The following is a 20,679-nucleotide window of genomic DNA, read 5'->3' on the forward strand; positions in this document are numbered from 1 at the left end:
TTTTTTTAATTTCATCATGACACCCGCTGATACAGCTAATGAAGCGCTGGATACTACGCTGGCGGCCATGCAATTGCTGATCAAGCGGTGCACGTTGTTGGAGTCTGGCTATCCAGAGGCCCTCAGAATCTCGGATGAGATTGCCAGACACGTGGTGAGTACTTTTTCTTGCTCGCACTTCATTATCTCATCGATATTAACACATTCGCCGTAGGCGAAAGACTTAAAACTTCATGGAGGGAATGCGACATCCTGTTCCCCGCAGCTACTGTCATGCGCTGCTGTTGTGCGAGAGTGCTCAAAGGCTGGCACTTTTCAGACAATGCCGGATTGGACATCCGTGATAGACAATGATCTGAGAATCAAGGGTCACCCGCGGTTCAACAAGACGCTAAACTACCGCTCTCGCGCAGCAGATGAGATTCCCATTCTTTTGGATTCTGAACCGGTGACATCGTCCGGAACTCATGCGGCCGTCCATTTTGCACCGTTGGCCATAGCGCCTCCACCCACCTTGTCTCCTCTTCCCATAGATAGGGCCTTTGTCAATAGTCCTTCACAGGCAATTGCACCGCCATCGCCTTCTCCCACCTCAATGGCGCTGGAACCTCTGACCCCGCTTCCCGTGTCCGCAGTTTCTATCCCCTCCAAATATAACCTATTTGTGCCAGGGACAAAGAACGCTAAGACAGCACCAAAGGCCGGAAACAGGAAGAAGAGGAAGGCAGAAGATAACAGCGCGGAAGAGGTGAAATTGGGGAACATACCGAATGCTCCATCTCGGTTGGGCAAGTCGAGTCAGAAGAGAAGCAAGCATGTATCGGGTGACGACCGGAATGAGCATACTGACATCACCTCTGTCATAGAGGTAAGTCCCGTTATCCTAGCTCAGGCACTGGTGACCCACCATTCTTATTGTTCCCTCTGATAAGAATGTGGCACTGGAACGTTCAGATTCGACCGAGATGGCCGATGAGAGAGGTTTCTGGGATGCAGAGACCAGGGTGTGTTAACTCCATTCCACCTACCACCGATTCTGACTTTGATATTGACAGCCCGTTGAATGGGGTAGGGATTCTGCTATCGCCACGGCAGCAGAGGTAAGCCAGTGAGTTTGTGCATACCAATCTTAGCTAAAACATGCAAAGTTTTCCGTTCATCACCACCCGCAGAAGTGTGATAAGTGTAGCAAATCGGGGGTGCCCTGTCTTGTCCTTCCGGACAAGAAATTTGGATGCATTCGACTTGCCTGCGCTAATTGTGATGAAATGAAGGTCACATGTGCAATCAACGGAGTTGGTGTCCGGGAGAGAATGCAAGCGAAAGCCAAGGCCATGGCAGCCGAGGCAGTTGCCAATCCTACCAGATGCTCCAAGTCGCGTGCTCCGAAGTCCCGAGTTATTAACAAGACGGTGGTTAATACTAGGTCCCAGAAGACGCCCATGCCGCCCAATCGGTCATTGTCTGTAGTTGAGGACGATATAGTAGAACATGAAGGTGAGTGTTGCCGTGGCACCAATGGTACAGAAAACTTAAGCAGCTTCAGATTTGGCCTTGGCGGGTGAGCCGAAGTACATGGATGTCACGCCGGCTCAAGCAGAGGTTCTGCCAATCCCAACAATGGGCTCATCCGTGTCCGTCGAGCCCCAAGGACAATCAGTAGCACTCGTGAATCCTGCGGAATGTGAGCCGACTGCAAGGGACATCCTGCAGAGCATTCAAGACCTGGGCAGGCGACTTGATGGTCTCGCTACTAATGACAGGGTTAATAATTTGGAAGAACGACTCGATTCGATGGAAGAGGTGGTTGGGCGGCGGTTGGACGTACTGGAGCGAAAACTCAGATACTCGGATTCGGAATGGAAAGCAACATCGTCATCGCTCGGACATTTAACCATGTCCCTTCGGGATCATATGGATGATCTGACCGCACACCGTCCTCGGATCGACACCACTGCGTATGCTCCCCCTCACCATGGGAATGTGCACCTTCCGGCTTGGCTAGCTAATCACGATGACGATCCTAACATCTCTGCTATCGGTAGACAGTGGACTCACACGTGGGATGCGTCCATTTTGACTGGTGTCCACGGCCATGTCGGGACTTCTGCATCTGCTGCACACATCGCCGAAACTCCGGATCCTGCAGTTTTGCCGGTTGATGCGGATGCATGCGTTGAGCTCTGCAGTGAACTTTCAACTATATCCAATTGATAGGTATCGGATCCTGACACTCATAATCGTATTACTGTCTTTACTTGTTTTCATTACATACCGTTGTTGCACCTGGCAACGCTCACCTTTTTAATATTGAAGTCAAGCGCCACTGGAAAGTGTCAAGGATATCATGCCGCAGAAAGATATGAGTTCTTAATAAGCACAGTATTGAATGGCACACGAGTGTTCCCTGGTCACCTTGTGCGAATCCAGGAGATACATAGATACACTGGAATGTGTTATGAATGGGTACATACCGTTCCTGCTTTATATTACACTTCGGCCATTCATGCACTCACCAGGCCCCGTATCAGCAACCGTTCATCACTACTTCCTGCTCCGAATGATAGCTATGCATAACACGTTCTCACTCGAATAGTACACAGGTTGAAGGATGTTTACCCCATCCACTACCCTTCCGCCACACTCTGGAAGAGGCGAGCTCGACGCAATTAGATTTACACTCATGTCCTGAATAACTGCTTTCAGCTGCCGCTCATCATATCTGATCGGCCCAACTGTTATTTTCTACCGGACCGATTGGACATCCGATGTGCCCATTTGTAACACCTTCCGGTATCAGATTTATCGATTTGTGTTCTATCCGTTACCTTATCCTAAACTATCGCAGATATATCCGGCCCCAAAATCGAGTTCCGTTATTCCTAACCCCTCCGGGAATCGTAGGTATGTTCATTTGAGCTACAAGATAACAAGCTGGCCCTTCTGTATGATCTTCTGGCCATACAACACTACCTGAACCCAATAGCGATCCCTTCTGTAATCAAATCTATATTTCCTTCGGCCAATTATAACTAGCTAGGCCATCCTTCAACCTTCCTAGATTCGAGATTCTCCTGTATCCTACATCACATGATAATGCGCCTATATATATTCATCTGACGCTGAGCCCTGCCGTCAGGTCTGCCAGTGCTGAATACATATTTCTTGCCCCCAACATCACTCCGTAAGTCCTTCCAAGCTTAATTGGGTATTCTACTGTGAGTATGAATAACTGGGATTAACTGTCAGCCATTCCAAGATCCGCATTCATACTGCCGCGTACAACTCACTGGGCTGGACTGGCAGTCCTGAAAATGCACATGAAACTGCCCTGCTGAGATCACCTTTGCATCAAGTTGGGTCGAAATAACTATAGGCCAACCGCATTCTTCCTATATTTTCTTGGGCCGAAAATAGTCAGCCAGTTGTTCCGAAATCATACACCCCATTGCCTTGGGCCGACACATGGCTGGCCCTTCCGACATGAAATACGCTCAACCGTCGGCCCATAGCAAGACTATATTGGCTGGAACATGATATGCTGGCCCTTCCGAGATTAAATGCACCCACCTATTGCCTTGGCCTGATGTATGGCTGGCCCTTCCGACATGAAATATGCTCAACCGTCGGCCCATAGCAAGACTATATTGGCCGGAACATTATATGCTGGCCCTTCCGAGATTAAATGCACCCACCTATTGCCTCGGCCTGATGTATGGCTGGCCCTTCCGACATGAAATATGCTCAACCGTCGGCCCATAGCAAGACTATATTGGCCGGAACATGATATGCTGGCCCTTGCGAGATTAAATGCACCCACCTATTGCCTCGGCCTGATGTATGGCTGGCCCTTCCGACATGAAATACGCTCAACCGTCGGCCCATAGCAAGACCATATTGGGCGAAACATGATCGGCTGGCCCTTTCGAGCTTAAATGAGCCCACCTATTCCCTTGGGCCGACATGTGGCCGGCCCTCCCGAGATTCAATACATGCACCTAACTGTCGGCCTGTAGCAAAATCATATAGGCCGAAAAATGATCGGCTGGCCCATCCGAGATCAAATGCGCCCATCGCCTTGGGCCGATGTTACTGACCCGAAATCATATGCATGCAACCGTCGGCCCCTGCGAGATCATATATGTATATATTATTTTGGGCCGAAAACAATTAGCCGACCTTTCCGAGATGACATGTGTGGGCCGAAGAAAAACTTGTTGGGCCTATCTGTCAGGCCTGGTACCTGTGTCCCATGATAATCGGCCCACTCATCCTATCAATCTCACCTGGCCCACCCGCCAATATGGGTGCTGAATTATGTGTGGGCTCATCCGTGCTCAGTCATGCATGGGCCCACGCTGGATGGCCCGCCTAACTGGGTTGATTCTCAACCTTTGGCTGTCCGACTAAGTTGGGAAATGTTACTGAAGGGGCTCACGGCATTACACGTCGGTTCTACCCTAGAATATTCACCTATTCGGCTGATTATCCTAAAAAGTCCGTCTCTGCACATTTCGCACTCAACTCTTACTAATCTCCCATTTGAATAGGGTATTGATAGCAACGGTCAGAAACCTGGGTTGTTGCCCATGCCCTCGCTGCCTCATACCTAAAGACCGAATCCAGAACATGGGACGGGCCATGGATAGATGACAACGCGAGACCTTAGCTCGCAATGATGCGAGCAGGGCTACAATGGTGAAAACCGCGCGCCAGTTAATTTATAAGCAGGATCGTGCAGTTGGCAGTGTGGCAGTCGAACATATACTGAAAGAACAGTCTTGGGTACCAACATTAGTAAGTCTACAATGTCCGTTTCCCATCAAAACCCCAATAACTTTGCCTCAGAACTCCTTCTCAGACCGCCTTGGTCCATTGGGCTTCAATATCTTCTCTGCATTGGTCGTGGATTTGTTGCACGAGTTTGAGATTGGTGTATGGAAGTCGTTGTTCATTCACCTGTTGCGCATAATTGTGGCGCACGACAAAAGTCTTGTTCATGTCTTAGACAAACGGTTCGCTGTGTCATCGCCGACTATCACTTCGAACCTAACCTCTGTCCCTAGATACAGGGACACTCCGACGTTCGGCCAAGCGACCATCTGCAAGTTTGCAGCCAACTCTTTGGAGATGAAGAGAATGGCGGCTCGCAATTTCGAAGATCTCCTCCAGGTATAACCTCCTTGATGACATCAGACAATTACTAACTGAAGTAATGAAGTGTTCTATCCCTGTCTTCAATGGGCTCCTCCCCGAACCCCACAACACGACCATTCTCACGCTGTTATTTAACATGGTGCATTGGCACGGACTAGCCAAGCTCCGTATGCATTCAGATCTAACTTTAGAAATCATGGACCAAGTCACAATGGCAGTCGGCCATCAATTCCGCAAATTCGATGCACGTGTTTGTCCTGGATACGATACCCGCGAACTGTGTCAGGAAGTCGAAGCCCATACTCGACGTGCAGCTGCGATGCAAAAGGGTAAGCAGGCTGCTCATAACCACCCTGCTAAGCCTTCGCACCACCCGAAGGTGTTTAATTTTCGGACATACAAGTTCCACACCTTGGGGGACTATGTCAACACAATCCGCCGCTATGGGACATGTGACTCCTATAGTACTGAACCGGTCAGTCCTGTGACATATGACTTCCAGGTGGCACTGACTAGCTTCCTAGGGTGAACTTGAACATCGTTTGCCGAAGGCTCGATACTGTCGTATGGATCGCAAACTATTTGTCAAACAGCTCACTCGGATTGAGCGCCGTCAAGCCCAAATTCGCCGAATTGGTGACAGAGTGACTGAACGCCCTCACATTGAAATTACAGAATTAGCCACAAGTCCATGTATCCATCACCATATTGGATTATCACAGAAGGCCCCTGTACATATTGGCTCATATCTACGTCTCCATCAAGGAGACCCAGCTATCACGGTATGTGTTGTGTCGGTATATTTGATATCTTACACACCACCTCTATAGAACTTCGTCCCAAAACTCAAGACACACTTGTTACGTCGGATCAACACGACTCTTGTCACGGGCTGGGAGAAGAAACAGATATTAATACGGTCATATTGAAGGACGACCGCATGTATCATCACAACATTGCGAGGTTTAACTACACTTCGTACAATGTCCGAAGAGCTCAAGATGTTATAAATCCACGGACCTCACACTGCAATGTGATGGTTCTCTGGACTGAGGACGAGGTGCCTGTGGAATATCACGGTCACCGATTCATATATGGTAAGGTTATTGGAATATATCACGTCAATGTAATCTACATTGGAGCCGGCTTCGTGGATTACACTCCAATTCGAATGGAGTTTCTATGGGTCCGATGGTACGAGCTCATGGATCAGGTGTCATCTTGGGACACAGCAACACTTGACCAAGTTAGCTTTCCCTTGTTGATGGACGAGCACTCATTTGACTTTCTCAATCCTACGGATGTCCTGAGGGGCAGCCACATCATCCCTGCTTTCAACAGCTGCAAGAGGCACCCTGATGGATCCGGAATGTCAGCATTAGCGGGGGACAAGCATGATTGGCGCGCGTATTATATTAATTGGTATGTGTGGTCACACGACTCTTTACATGTGATGGAAAAGGCTCATCATTCTTAAGGTTTGTAGATCGTGACATGCTCATGCGTTTCCATTATGGCCTTGGGGTTGGACACGTGTACTCTCACCATCGTTCCTCGCTTCCCGAATCACAAGGCAGCCCTATCGCAGAAGAGGTCAAGAGTGATACTGAAGATGCCACAGACAGGGAATTTGAAGACGATGAAGATGATTTGCGATGTTTTGATCAAGACTTTAGCACAAGTCAGGAATCACTAGAATCTGCTTTTGATGGGATGTACGGTAGCGACTTAGAATTAGATTATGAAAACTAGCGCGCATACCCATCCGATGGCGCATTTCAATATTTATTATTTTACACGTAAAAGACGATCAATGGCACTTGAGCAGTGCCATCGATTGTGAATTCTATCAATGATACTGATGGCACAGGTTTATTTTCCTCAATCACACTAATGGGCCAGCGACGACCTAATTTGGCACACTATAAGTATCAAGGGCGCCATTCTCTCTTCTCGAACAACATGTCCATGTCCCTATTTGTTCCACTTCACAGCGCACATGGTTTGAGCCACGACTACTATATCTACGACGTGTCGATTGACACGGTAATCCATTCCTCCGTAAGCTGTTTTCTTCTCATTGTTCACTGAATGAACCTAACTATCACTTCTTCCAGGGTGACCCATCGATGAGCGTGGACTTTGTAGGGTATCTAGTGGTGGGGTCGCTGCCAATGGTATATGCTCTATATGTAAGTACTGTATGAATGTCTTGAAGGTGTAATCTGATTATGGGTGTAGTGTCCGACACATGCCCGACTCAATGTAAAGTATTTTACCTTCTACACGCTGTAAAACTGACATCTATAAAGCTTAGAGAGCAGTTGTGTCTTGTGGGCTACATTGGGACGCCCATGCTGCATGCCTCACCATTCTTGAACCCCCGCACTGATGTTCCTTGCTACGTCTTGCTCGTATGTTGAACAGCGACTGCATCCCGCTTTCTTACTAATCAAATGTTTAGCTCGACTTCTCTGCCCCGCTGTTGAATTTGCCTTGTCTGATGGTGGTGAGCTGCGAGAACAGTGTGTATAGTCTATACCACTATGTAAGTTCACCTTGCAATAAAACTATATTTTACTTGACACGCTCTTAGGTTGATGAGACAAACCCTCTTGGTTGCACTGTCGTTCGTCTTGCACGCTACCCTACTGGGTACCATAAGATTACTGATGACGACCTGATTGCGTTCTCAGATATCTTTACTGCATCGGGCCAGGGGACGTCGATATACGTGCAGTCTCGGATCTGCTCCGAGTCCGCAAATGACATCGCAACAGGCCCAAGCAACGCCGTTGAATTCCAACAAAATGCAACCACACCCGCTGAACCTCAAGCAGCCAGTGCTACAGACCACAGCATCCAGAAGGTCATGAAGATGCACGACAATTGGCGACATCCACTTGCCCATCTTCGAGTCCTGATAAGGATTGCGATCTGCTGCGGGACAACAGAGAATCCCCACTTAATCGTCCAAAAGAACGAATGTAACCAGAGAACCGAGGTGATTCACCGACTCTGGCCCCTCTGTCTGATCAGGTCTAATGTCAATCCTTCGACCTTGGAAAAGGGTAGGAGGTCGTTTCCTTAATACCTGCTACACTTATTGATTCATTTCTAGTTATGTCCAGAACTACAAAGAAGCCTATTACTGAAGATGAAATATTGAAACTTGTATGTGTCCTCTTTGTTTCATTTACTTGTCTTATCACATAGCAGGCTTCTCCGTGGTTCTCACAATTCAACTACGATGTGAGGCGCAGGCTGAACGACACCCTTGACTCTCGCGCAGGCTTTGGCCTCGTGGATGGTGCATATGGTGATGTTTTGACGGATAAGATCTTGGAGTGCATTCGGATGTTCATCAGACCATTTGCACATGTGCTCCCACTTTCCGTGAGTTCTCCGACTTCCCATTCGTTGTCAAACTCTTATTTTCCTCGCAGGACAATGGATTTTATCAATTCTTGATTCACCAGATCGCTAAGGAGATCGTTCACCACGTCATCTTCCGTCCTACGGAGACATGCCAAGTTGAATTGACCATTGCCGATCTAGAACCTGAAAAGTTTCGCAATGCTCCACACCTACCGTGGGAGGCAATGGCGTTCTTCGCGTCATCTGTATGTGTACTAGTCTTCCGGTCTTTCTTTTGACTTCAATTGCTGCATCAGTGTTATGAGGTCTTACTGAAAAGACTCTCCCATCGCCCGAACTATCATGTTTTGCTGGCCACACATCTGTCTCCCAGTCAAGTTTTCATGGAATTAAAGGAGACGGTGTAGAAACAACAATACTGAGTGGAACAAATGATGCTCCTGACAGTATCTATAAAAAGTTGTGAGGTCGCGCGTTGCCTAGTCTGCGTTACTTGAGGAGACAAGTGCGTTCGACCCTAGGGGAAGCGAGCGCTGCGAAGATCTAGAGGTACGCGCTTCAGCGAAGCGCGAGAAAGCGCAGGTGCGCGCAAGGCGCGGGAACACGCGCGCGTATTAGCGCGAAGCGTGGGAAAGCGTGCGCGCGTATGCGGAAATGATAGATAGACTAGACTTAAGTGATAATATGATGCAAGAGATGTGAGAGCGCGAGATCTAAAGGAATAGGTTTCTACTATGTTCTCCTAAGTAGTAAGTAAGTAGTAATAGGTAAATGGGAGGTAAAGTAAGTTAGTATGTACTGCTGGCGCTTATATAGCGCGCCTAAGCGCGGTCATGCGGAGCTGAAGCGCTACCGAGTAGGTATGTAAAAATATATATATGTGAGAGTCCATGATAAAAATAAAGATGGAATAATATGCAATGAGAGAAATAGAAATATACGCACTAGGGAGCTTGGTGGACAGTGGATGGATGCTTCTGGATGGCTGGCGCTATAGGGTGCGCAAGCGCGGGAACGTGCGCGCGCGTATACATCGCATTGCGCGGGAAAGCTGCGCGTCATATAGGAATCACTGCAGATAGCACACAGAATGATGCTGCAAGTTCATGCTGTATACTCCTAGGTGAAAACTGCCATATCATGCCATGAGAGGCATGATTCTCTACAACGGGTCCGATGCTCTTGCAACAGCACAATGATCCTGACATCCAGACATTCAGACAAACTCTCAGGAATTTGTGTCTTTTAACGTGAGTTCACTCAGAATGTGCATTATGTCCTGCGACTAAGGTGCAATGTACAGCGAGATTGATGTCTATCGTATTTCCCGGCCAAAGGTTTCCCAAACAAAGGTTTCCTGGTCAAAGAAATAGTGTGTGCTCGTTGTGTAACTTAACAGTTGTATCTCCCATGTGTCCAATATTTCATCTGATCACTGCATTGTTAAATGTACATTAGTCTGTTTCTGCAAGCTTTTATGACATCATGACAGTCGCCACAGCAAGAACCAGCAAATCATCATTGCCCACCCAAAGGTTAGAATTACCCTATTCTGGTTGTCATACACTGCTTACAAACGATGGCCGCATAGCAAATTTTTTTAATTTGATCGCCATTGCTGCAACTACTTTAACCTCTTTTTGATTTACAGTTTGATCGCCATCGCTCAACTGTATAGATTGTGTAAGTATTCAACCCCCATGAGAATGTCCCCTTCCTGCTCCCTTCAACTTCAACATGTTAAGTAAGATTTGTCCAGGCGTTATTGATATGTGCCCAACAGCTCCAATATTTCACTTTCTCGATATTGAACAGACCGAGGAAGCTCTGCTGGGTTGGCTCCAGACCAAGGGCTGTGATGCTGTCAGTGCCCTCACATATATATTCTTGATTTTTTTCTTAACTTCACGTGTAGCTTCCAGAATCCCTCATGATCACAGCTTCCGTGGTGTTTGGCTTGGTCAATGCACATGATCTTATAACCCTGATTGACATGTGCCTCAAGGAGGTCTCAGTGCGCATGCAGCTCCAGCGAGAAGAGGGGAGTTGCATGGTATTCCTTTCACGAGAAGGACGGTGTCTGATGCAAGATCAAATGTATTGAGCTCAATTGGAGGTTTCATTGTTTAGCAACGCTATCGCTAACTTGTGCGAAGAACTAGAAATCAGAAATCACCCCAGTGAGCCATGCAGTTGCAGAGTCTGTCTGGCACTAAAAACGTGTTTTCTAGTTGATCGACAAAGGCCGGCTGCAGTCGACGTTGCCGTGTATGCTGGAGTGCGCTCAGTGCGTAGTTTGGTCCATGTCGATTACTTTCAACCTTCAAAGGCGACTGAAGAGAAATGTAATGCATGGCTTCTTGCATCCTCGCATTCTCAAGGTATTACTCAAGTCAATCCCGATACTATCCGCGTGCTTCTCGATTCTCCGAAAACTATAGAAGTTCCTCATCTTTCTGAACGCCTCTTAAGAGTAAGTGTTATTTGATCTATGAAAGTAAGGTGTTCTTGATATTGTACAGCCCGACGATCTGCTTTCGCTACCTCGGTTGTTGAAAACCTGGGTCGATAATGTCACATACCATGCGTATATGAACGCATCCTTTGCCGAATGTAAACCGGTACACACCATTGACAGGAAGAGCTTCAAAACAAAGGAGCAAAAATCCGTGGATGTACTTAAGTCTGATGTCCGTATTCTAGATCTAAAGAAGCAGCGCGCACAGGCCGAAGTGGACATGTTTTCCGAAGCCATGGAACGCCTGTCCGAGTTCAAGGGCATGTCAGATGGTAGGCATGTAAATCATTCTAGTTCATTCCTACTAATTTTGCCGTAGGTATATGCTCTGAGCCTATAATGTTTGACTCACATCTACCTGACAACTATCTCAATAATTGGTTTTCGGAGTCATCATTATCCTTCTCTTCCGATACTTCCGTGCTCTTGTGATCATGTGCTACCGGTTTGTAACAATCCCCTTCCTTCGCCGTCCACTTTCTCACCATTGTCTGGTATTCCGCAACATTACATATGTTGGCTGTATGTTAGTTTTGGTTTATTTTATTTTTGCTACTATCACTGTCTTTGATTACCATCTGCTTATATTATGCACTCTTGACTCTTGACAATGTGCTGAGATCTTCGACCTTAAGCACCTCTGACATCATTCAGTGTTATCTCCCTTTCCGAAATTTGGTGTTTCCTTCCGCCTCCTTCGCTGTGTGTAGCTGCCACTTGAAACGTATCATAGATTCCCTTGACGCCATGTTTCAAACTCGTATCTTATGTTGTCCGAGAATTATCATGGTATATGAAGATAATATTCTCGCTCAGGTTGGCATGTGATGTCATATTATAAGATCAATTGTAGTTTTTGCAGGTATGGCATGCAGCTGCTCAGCAACATAGAACAAGTGTGGTGTTATTATCTTTAGCTAGTGTACAGATGGTCACTTGTCATATTGATCTCTACTCCTAACATACATGTCAAGATGGTTTGTCCTCGGCAAACTTTGTATTCTTTTGTATATGTGACATATATGGCAAACCTTTGGATTCCTTTGCATATGTGACATATGGTTGTCACATGCATATCACAGTGGCATGTCTTTGGCAAACCTTTGGATTCCTTCACATATCTGATGCATGGTTGTCACATGCATATCACAGTGGCATGTCTTCAGGCACACTCTTGTATTCCTTCGCATATGTGATGCATGATTGTCACATGCATATCACAGTGGCATGTCCTCAGCAAACCTTTGTATTCCTTCGCATACGTGATGCATGGTTGTCACATGCATATCACAGTGGCATGTCCTCGGCAAACATTTGTATTCCTTCGCATACGTGATGCATGGTTGTCACATGCATATCACAGTGGCATGTCCTCGGCACACTCTTGTATTCCTTCGCATACGTGATGCATGGTTGTCACATGCATATCACAGTGGCATGTCTTCGGCACACTCTTGTATTCCTTCCCATATCTGATGCATGGTTGTCACATGCATATCATGGTGGCATGTCCTTGGCACACTTTTGTATTGTTTCACATATGTGATGTGTGGTTGTCACATGCATATCAAGGTGGCATGTTCTTAGCAAACTTTTGTATTCTGTCATACACACGATCCACAAAGATAATGATATGTAATCCTAGATCTAGATGTATCATAATGTGCTTCATTTGTCAGCACTACCTGGTCATATCAATTCAGGGTTGATTACCTGATGTGCAATGCTGTGGGGTGAGCTTTGCACTTGCGAAACCTCAGTGATATTGACTAGACTGAAACATGGTGCAAGTCATCATCATCGCTCGGTTGCATGCCATGTATCAAGGATCCAGAAATATCCTGATATTTCTCATTGTCACCTTCCTGGCTATCAACGCTTTCGATGCAGTGGTCAATATAATGTCAATGATGCATACTTCAGGGGGTGCGTGTAATTGTGAATGAAAATAAATGTGGATTGGGCTCATTGATGGTTACCAGAGAACCTCATTCTCTCTGGCACTTATCAGTGCAAGATCAACTATGCGGAAGATATCCCACTTCTTCTTTCTGTGGGTTGGATTCTCAGCACTGTATGGGAGGTCCTCGTGCTATGTCTTGCAGTCTGGGTTGTGGTAAGACACTTCCGTGAACTGCGACAACATTCGGCAGGAGGGATTATCGGGGACTGTTTCACAGTGTTGATGAAAACTCACGCAGTTTACTTTATGAGATAAGCTCATATTATAATTATTGCTCCTTTTTCCCACTGACATGTCGGACGTGGTAGCTTTGTTGCTGTTTCTTGTCTCCATCTCATTGCTGATTTTTATCCAACATTCTTCCGTGTATGTCAATCTTTCACTTGCCTATGCACCCTACCACAATTTATCGTTTCTACAGAGCTATTCCCTGACCCCTCAGATTATTTCTGGGGTGATTCAGATCTTGGATATTGTGCAGATGTTTGTGCTGGGACCGCGCCTGATCCTTGGTGTTCAGGGAATACCACGCCAAGCTCGTTGCCGATTCCGATGCAGCAACTGGTATGACCTCAATTGCTTTCCAGGAGCGCATGCAAATATCGACTGGTAGTGGTGTGTGATACTCAGGTGGAGTTAACGGTTGTCTGGTGCCCTCCAAAGAGCAGGGAAATTTGCTTTTATTTATTACCACTTTCTTGAAGGTATTGATCAAAGTTATTGGGTATTCCGAAGTAAGTTTCAAGGAGACATACAAAGTTTTCGTCGTATTATCTAGTCGAGTGATTTGTTATACGTGTTGATAATGTTTAAATAGATAAATATTGTTGGAGTACGAGACTGAGAGATCTGAGGCCAGGGGGAGATCAGAGTCAAGAGAGTCCGAAGGATCCGAGTGATAAGGGGAGAATGGTTCGAGCACACGCCAAAACGGACGAAGACGAGCGACGTATGACGTCGGCTCGCGTCCTAGTTTATTTTTCAGTCTCTCATTCATATATTCCAGTACCTGACCAACTTACTATAAGATTAGCAGCAGTACCGCAGGTGCATCTCAGTTTTCGTTCGAGACAACTGAGATGTACGTGCCAAGAAGTCCCTAGAGTTTACAAGGCGTCTAACGTTAGTTGTAGCTTGTCTTTGTCGTTCTAGGTAGATGCACCGTTATAGAGTTTTCGTTCGAGACAACTGAGATCTTGTCTTTGTCGTTCTAGACTCCTCGTGACCCTCTCGCTCGTAACGAACGCCTTTAAATATCTCTACTGGCACTAGCTGCCCGCTTGCACCAACCACTGGTCCTTTTTCTCTCTCTATACGACGACAATCATTCATATGATTGCTTAGGCAGCGCGCGAGAGAAAAGTCGAAGGACAGCGCACTGCTTCAATTCCTTAGCAATCCATACTCGATTTGTCTTCTTGCCTCATGCAATGTCCTATGAACTGCTACCTTGTTTTCAGCTGACCCACGACAAGTGGCCTACAGATGATGCATTCAAGGTGATCACAAGGTGCGCGAAGCACGTTCATGCATGCGTAGCTTAATGATGCGAAGTATACTTGATGAGTTTTGGGGAGGCTGAAATTGGCTAACGCTTGTGGAGGAGCTTGCCTTTCACTTCCGTTCGCCGAGTGGACATACGGATACAAATATAAGTGTTTTTAAGATTGTTACTGAAGCAAGTACTACTGGGGATACATGTACCCTATCATGCATTGTGATATGAAGCCCGTGCGTGTGATCCTTCAGCTGAGACCCGGCGCCTGTGTGGAGTCAGGGGAATTTGAAGGAATCCAGGGTGCTAACCGGACACGAAACATAAAACAACAACTTATTGACGTGGCTCAAAATGGCGACAAGGGACGCACCTAGGAACCGACATGCCCAGCACCAGTAATAGTGCAGGAGTCAAGTACCTGCTGCTTGAGGCCAGGCTGAGGACGTGATATGGAACGTGCGTGCGAGAACATTATAAGTTGTGGTGATTTGAGGGGAAGGGAATATTCGAAGAAATTTGAAATGTGCTGTATTGCAAATTGTTATATATAAGAATAGACTGGACAAGAATTTCAGTACGCACAAGTCGCTCTGAGCACGTTGGAGCGTGACCAGCACGAACAAGTCACCAGGTTGTTGGGTGCTATAGGTAGGCTTTGAAAGTGATAAGACTGGTTGCGGAGGACTGAGTAGGTGGTGTTGGTGACATTCGAGTCCGATAATTGCAAGTCAAAGATGTGATCATAGCATCCAGATGCGTGGAAGCCGAGAGTGATAAAACATTTCAAAACAAATTACGTCAATTAGACTTTAGAATGTGTGCAAATTGCAAATACCGTGCTTCGCCTATCAGACTGGAGTCTAGAGTCTCTAGTTCGCGCTCAGGCTGCTTGTCTGATTGTTCCCAAATGCCCATCCCCGCTTCAGCACCATAAACCAGCTATACGACCAGTTTGACATTCGCACGGTCCGCGACTGGGTACGCCAGCATCTCCAGTGTTTCAAGTTGAAGTACGTACTGGCATCACACCTTTTGAAAATCTCACAAAGACCACCTGATGAAATCATACAGCTTGTTCACAGCAAGTCTACATCCACAGTGAGTATCCCTTCTTTTTCAATTATGTTTCGCCAAGCAAACCCATATAGAACCTGCTTTGTATACTAATCGGTTAGCATGCAAGGGCTTTAACGCCACATGAATTCTCAAGTCTCGAATCTTGATCGTCAGTCGGAGTTCTGAGGTGTCGGTGCAGTCTCGGGCGTCGTTATAGTAGCTGGTTCATGCGAAATATAGACGGCGTTCAAATTTACATTCCCACTCAGGCTACCCTACGAATGTGCGAGTCAACAGAAGGGCATCAACTGCATGATGGATTCAGTGTGGCACGGTTTGGATCGGTCTTCATTGGAATAAGCGTTGATGTGCATTGGTAGCTGTATGACCCGGTGAGTTATTCCCTCAACTTCTTCAAATCACCAACTTTCTGATGGTGTGCCAACGGAATGTTATCGCCTTCAGCCATTGTGCATTCGAGCACCGTTTTCTCTCATCTTCTCTCTCAACGATCTTTTGATATAGGGGTGATGTTGTATCTTCATCATACATCAATCACAGAATCTCACATCTTTGGTGAAACGCAGTGCCACCGCACCAACTCCACGATACAAATCATACATTCTGAGCTCACCAATTCTGACATCCAAATGATACGGTAACTCAATTTTCGAGGCAGAGAGCGAGAGGGTGCACATGAAGCGACAGACCTAAGGGTGAGATGAGACATCGAGACCTATGCTCACTGGGGAGGTATTGGTAGCCAGAGTAGGGTGCGAATTTGCTTCTTCGTATGATTTGACGGCTGATTTTTCTGTTCCGGTGTCTTGCCGACGCAATGTCCATTTGCTGAGTGACATTTGATGAGCTGTTATGCTCCCCGGGCTTGTGCAAGAGAGGCGAATAGAGATGAGATGCTAGGCTTTCCGATGGTCACACCGTGATCAGTATGTATCAAACAGATGAAGGTAGTACTCGGTTGCATTAATGAACTGATGCAAGTGTAGCAAAATCATTTCGAGAATAGCATCGGAAACCAGGCGACAAGATCACGAAAAGTTCTTGATGTTGTTCAATCTTTTGCGGAGCTCAAGAGTTTCGCTCGTTCAGATGTTTTACGACCAACATCTACCATGACCCCCTAGATGCGTTTATCTTTCCTCATGCAGGGACATCCACTTCCACCAATCAAAGCAGCAATGGTCATCATCTCCCGATCTCGTTTCGCTGATCTACTTACCGGATGGTGGTATAACTAGCATGAACGCCATTGTCTTACGTCCACCAAGTTCGCCTCTCACCCACACCTATTCTCTACAATATGACCTACGTCTCAAATGATCCCACTTGGTGGTGGGCCATCGATGCATCTCGTTTGGCCAGCTATTGTGTAGGTTCGTGGAAAACCGGATGTTGAAGCTGACACAATCTAACCTTGGCTATGGTTTCGCAGTCGCCGCCTTTGTTGTAGTGATATATGATTGGGGTGAGCATGATAACATTAAAAGACTGCTGACGTCTTACGATTATTTTCAGCTCTCACATTTGGACAAGAGGTATGTTGATGGTATGACCGGAGCAGCCATCTCGCTGAGAATGGTTTTATAGGTGGAATTGATATGGGTGAGTAGAGTCTGGTGTCAGAGGAACACGCATGAAAATACACTTGATTCCAGAGACAACGATGGTCCGTAATGACAGTCATGTATCTCGGTGTATGTGGATTATTTGTCGCTGTTCCCATGCTGTGTTGACTTGAAAGTATCCTAGGCGCGTTACCTTGGAATCTTATTTTCTGCGTATGTTCGGAAGGCTACACAATCGGTGTTGTATTAATTGTCTGTCTCTCATAACCAGCTTGACCATTCTGTGTATGTCCCGTCAGCGCATTTGCTGCCTTTTGCTTCTTCTGACCAACGGCATACAGCAAGTGTTCCGACCATCTCGCTGACTGATACAGTGAGTCTGCACAGATGCCTATGACTATTCCCCTCCAATTAACTGTAGTGCCCTGTAGCAGTGGGTGTGATTCTTTGCTAACTTATTGGTTCACTAATGACTGCCACGCTATACTGCAACAGATGTGAGTCTGTTTGGAGTGTGCTACCCGAGGTCGATCACTGACTGGATTCGTCAGGCAGAATTGTATACACCGTATGGGATTGGACTGGTGTTGTGGTATTTGCGATGCTGTGGGGTGAGCTTTGCACTTGCGAAACCTCAGTGATATTGACTAGACTGAAACATGGTGCAAGTCATCATCGTCGCTCGGTTGCGTGCCATGTATCAAGGATCCAGAAATATCCAGATATTTCTCATTGTCACCTTCCTGGCTGTCACCATTTTCGACGGAGTAGTCGCCATAATGACAACAATGCATATTTCAGGGGGTGAGCTTAATTGTGAAGGAAAATAAATGTGCATTGAACTCATTGATGGTTACCAGAGGAACTTGTTCTCTCTGGCACTTATCAGTGCCAGATGCACTCTTCGAAAGATATCCCACTCCTGGATTCAATTACTTGGATCCTCAGCACTGTGTGGGAGGTCCTCGCGCTATGTCTCGCGGTCTGGATTGCGGTAAAACACTTCCGTGAACTGCGACAACATTCGGCAGGAGGCATTATCGAGGACTGTTTCACGGTGTTGATGAAAACTCATATACTTTACTTTGCGAGGTGAGCTCATATTGTGATTATTGTTCCTTATTCCCACTGACGTGTCGGACGTGGTAGCTTTGTTGCCGTTTCTTGTCTCCATCTCATTTTTGATTTTTATCCAACATTCTTCGCGGTATGTCAATCTTTCACTGGCATATGCACGCTACCACAATTGGTTTCTATAGGGCGATTCCACGGATGCTCAGATTATTGCTGGGTTTACGCAGATTTTGACAGTTGTGCAAACATCTGTGTTGGGACCGTGCCTGATCCTTGGCGTTCGGGAATACTACGCCAAGCTCGTTGCCAATTCTGACGCAGCAACTGGTATGACCTCAATCGCTTTCCAGGAGCGCGTGGAAATATCGACTGATAGTGGTGTGTGATAATCGGTGGAGTTAACGGTTGTCTGGTGCCCTCCAAAGAGCAGGGAAATTTGCTTTTATTTATTATCACTTTCTTGAAGGTATTTTTATTTGGTGTTCCAAAGTAGATTTCAAGAGACATAGAAAGTTTTTGTCGTATTATTTATTCAAGTGATTTGCTATGCGTGTTGATAATGTTTCAATCGATGAATATCTCTACTAGCACTACCTGCCCACGCAAACTTGTATCAACCACTGGTCCTTCTTTTCTCTGTTCGATGACAATCTGTCATATGATTACTCAAGCCACGCGCGAGAGGAAAGTTGAGGGACAGCGCACTGCTTCAGTTCCTTAGCAATCCACACTCGATTCGTCTTCTCACCTCATGCAATCTCCCTCCTACTATGAACTGCCACCTTGTTGTTTTTTCAGCTGACTCACGCCAACTAGCCTACAGATGATGCATTCCAGATGATTATAATGTGCGCGAAGCACGCTCATGCAGGCGTAGCTTAACGATGCGAGGTATACTTGATAAGTTTTGGGGAGGCTGAAATTGGTTAATGCTTGCAGAGGAGCTTTGCCTTTCACTTTTGTTCGCCAGTGGACATACGGATACAAATATAAACGTGTTTGGGATTGTTGCTGAAGCACTACAGTGGGATACATGTACCCTATTAAGTATTGTGATATGAAGGCCGTGATCCTTCAGCTGAGACCCAGCGCCTCTGTAGAGTCAGGGGATTTTGAAGGAATTCAGGGTGCTAACCAGACACAAAAAATAAAACAGCTTGTTCATGTGGTTCGAAACAGCGACAAGTGACACACCCAGGAACAGACACGTGAGCATCAGCATCAGCAATATAGTGCGGGATTCGAGCATCTGCTGGTTGAGGTCAGGCTGCGGAAGTGATAGCGAGGTCGAGGCGAATCTCTTGATGTAGCTGGTATGTGGCCAAGATGTTGTCGACGTTAAATTGATTTCGAACTTTGAGCATACGTGCAAGAAGTAGTGATACTAAGAGCAATACTTTAAGGGAATGTTCAAAGACATTTGGGGTGCGCTGTATTTTGTTATGTGAATAGATGTGGACGAGAATTCAGGCACGCACAAGTGATAAAACGTTTTAAACAAAGTAACAGAGTGACTCTGAGAAGAGCAGTTGAGTGTGACTGGCACGAACAACCCACAGGTTGGTGGGCGCTATAGGAAGTAATAGAAGTGGTTGCAGAGGGGTGGTGTTGGTGAGGGTCAAGGCTGAAAATTACAAGTCGAGGATGCGTGGAAGCTCACATTTTATCCACGCGTGTATGAATAACCAGAGTTGCGGCCTGCACCTGATGCGCGAGCTATCTACAACCAAGCTGTACATCAAACAACGCATATTAAAAGTCCTGCTCACCATCTTCTGGCAGGTCATCGCACTATGTCTCGGCAGTCTGGATTGATAAAGCACTTCCGTGAACTGCGACAACATTCGGCAGGAGGAATTATAAGGGACTGTTTCGTGGTGTTGATGGAAACTTGCGTGGTTTACTTTGCGAGGTATTTGGAAAGTGCGTGCGGGAGTGCTCCAGGTCATGGTGGTACTCTCAGAGATTTGAGGGCATCGAAGAAGGGAGTGTTCCATGGTCTTTGAAGTCCTGCATTGTGAATGAAGTGATGAGAAGATTGTATGCATGGGAGGCAAACACATACCATTCATACAATTTCAGGCATGCAGAATTCGGAGTGATAAAATATTTCAAACAAAGTAACAGAGGCAATCTGAGCACGTCGAATCTCGATCAGAACTTGGTGGCAAGGCTGCAATTTCAAACTCCGTGCTTCACCTGTCAAGCTTTCGATCGATCAGTCTACGCTCTCTAGTTCGCACCAAGGCTGCTTAAGCTTGTTCCCAAATGCCCATGCATCTGCAAAACGACTGAAATGAACGCTTAACTTACGCGCGTTACGAACACTTACGAACGCTTACGACTTCAGTAGCGAAGCCATGCGATTGGTGGAGATCTGACAACTCACTTAGTCGTGTCAAAATCACGAAATCGAGTCTTAGATTTAGTCTTAAATTATTTAGCGAAT

General features: G+C 46.3%; 3 protein-coding genes across 3 annotated transcripts; all 3 read left to right on the top strand.

Moving 5' to 3' along the window:
• Positions 1 to 16: 16 nt before the first annotated feature.
• Positions 17 to 2,214, top strand: F5891DRAFT_1183670 (uncharacterized protein; the record flags this gene model as incomplete). The annotated part of the gene is made up of 6 exons (XM_041366332.1): positions 17 to 154; positions 215 to 868; positions 933 to 1,004; positions 1,056 to 1,100; positions 1,149 to 1,497; positions 1,547 to 2,214. The coding sequence occupies 6 exons, from the start codon at positions 17 to 19 to the stop codon at positions 2,212 to 2,214; spliced, it is 1,926 nt and encodes a 641-aa protein (XP_041230582.1).
• A 10,863-nt stretch (positions 2,215 to 13,077) lies between these two features.
• On the top strand, positions 13,078 to 13,665 carry F5891DRAFT_1010097 (uncharacterized protein; the record flags this gene model as incomplete). Its single annotated transcript, XM_041360629.1, has 4 exons — positions 13,078 to 13,169; positions 13,325 to 13,382; positions 13,438 to 13,499; positions 13,537 to 13,665. 4 exons carry the CDS (start codon positions 13,078 to 13,080, stop codon positions 13,637 to 13,639), a joined length of 315 nt encoding a protein of 104 aa, XP_041230583.1. The 3' UTR covers positions 13,640 to 13,665.
• Positions 13,666 to 16,891: 3,226 nt separating this feature from the next.
• On the top strand, positions 16,892 to 18,616 carry F5891DRAFT_1183673 (uncharacterized protein; the record flags this gene model as incomplete). The annotated part of the gene is made up of 12 exons (XM_041366333.1): positions 16,892 to 16,964; positions 17,024 to 17,056; positions 17,107 to 17,126; positions 17,179 to 17,193; positions 17,247 to 17,285; positions 17,341 to 17,369; positions 17,428 to 17,441; positions 17,708 to 17,767; positions 17,826 to 17,960; positions 18,017 to 18,248; positions 18,306 to 18,363; positions 18,416 to 18,616. 12 exons carry the CDS (start codon positions 16,892 to 16,894, stop codon positions 18,614 to 18,616), a joined length of 909 nt encoding a protein of 302 aa, XP_041230584.1.
• Positions 18,617 to 20,679: the final 2,063 nt, after the last annotated feature.

Source organism: Suillus fuscotomentosus, assembly GCF_016647785.1.
Source record: "Suillus fuscotomentosus strain FC203 chromosome Unknown F5891scaffold_8, whole genome shotgun sequence".
Taxonomy (NCBI): Eukaryota; Fungi; Basidiomycota; class Agaricomycetes; order Boletales; family Suillaceae; genus Suillus; species Suillus fuscotomentosus.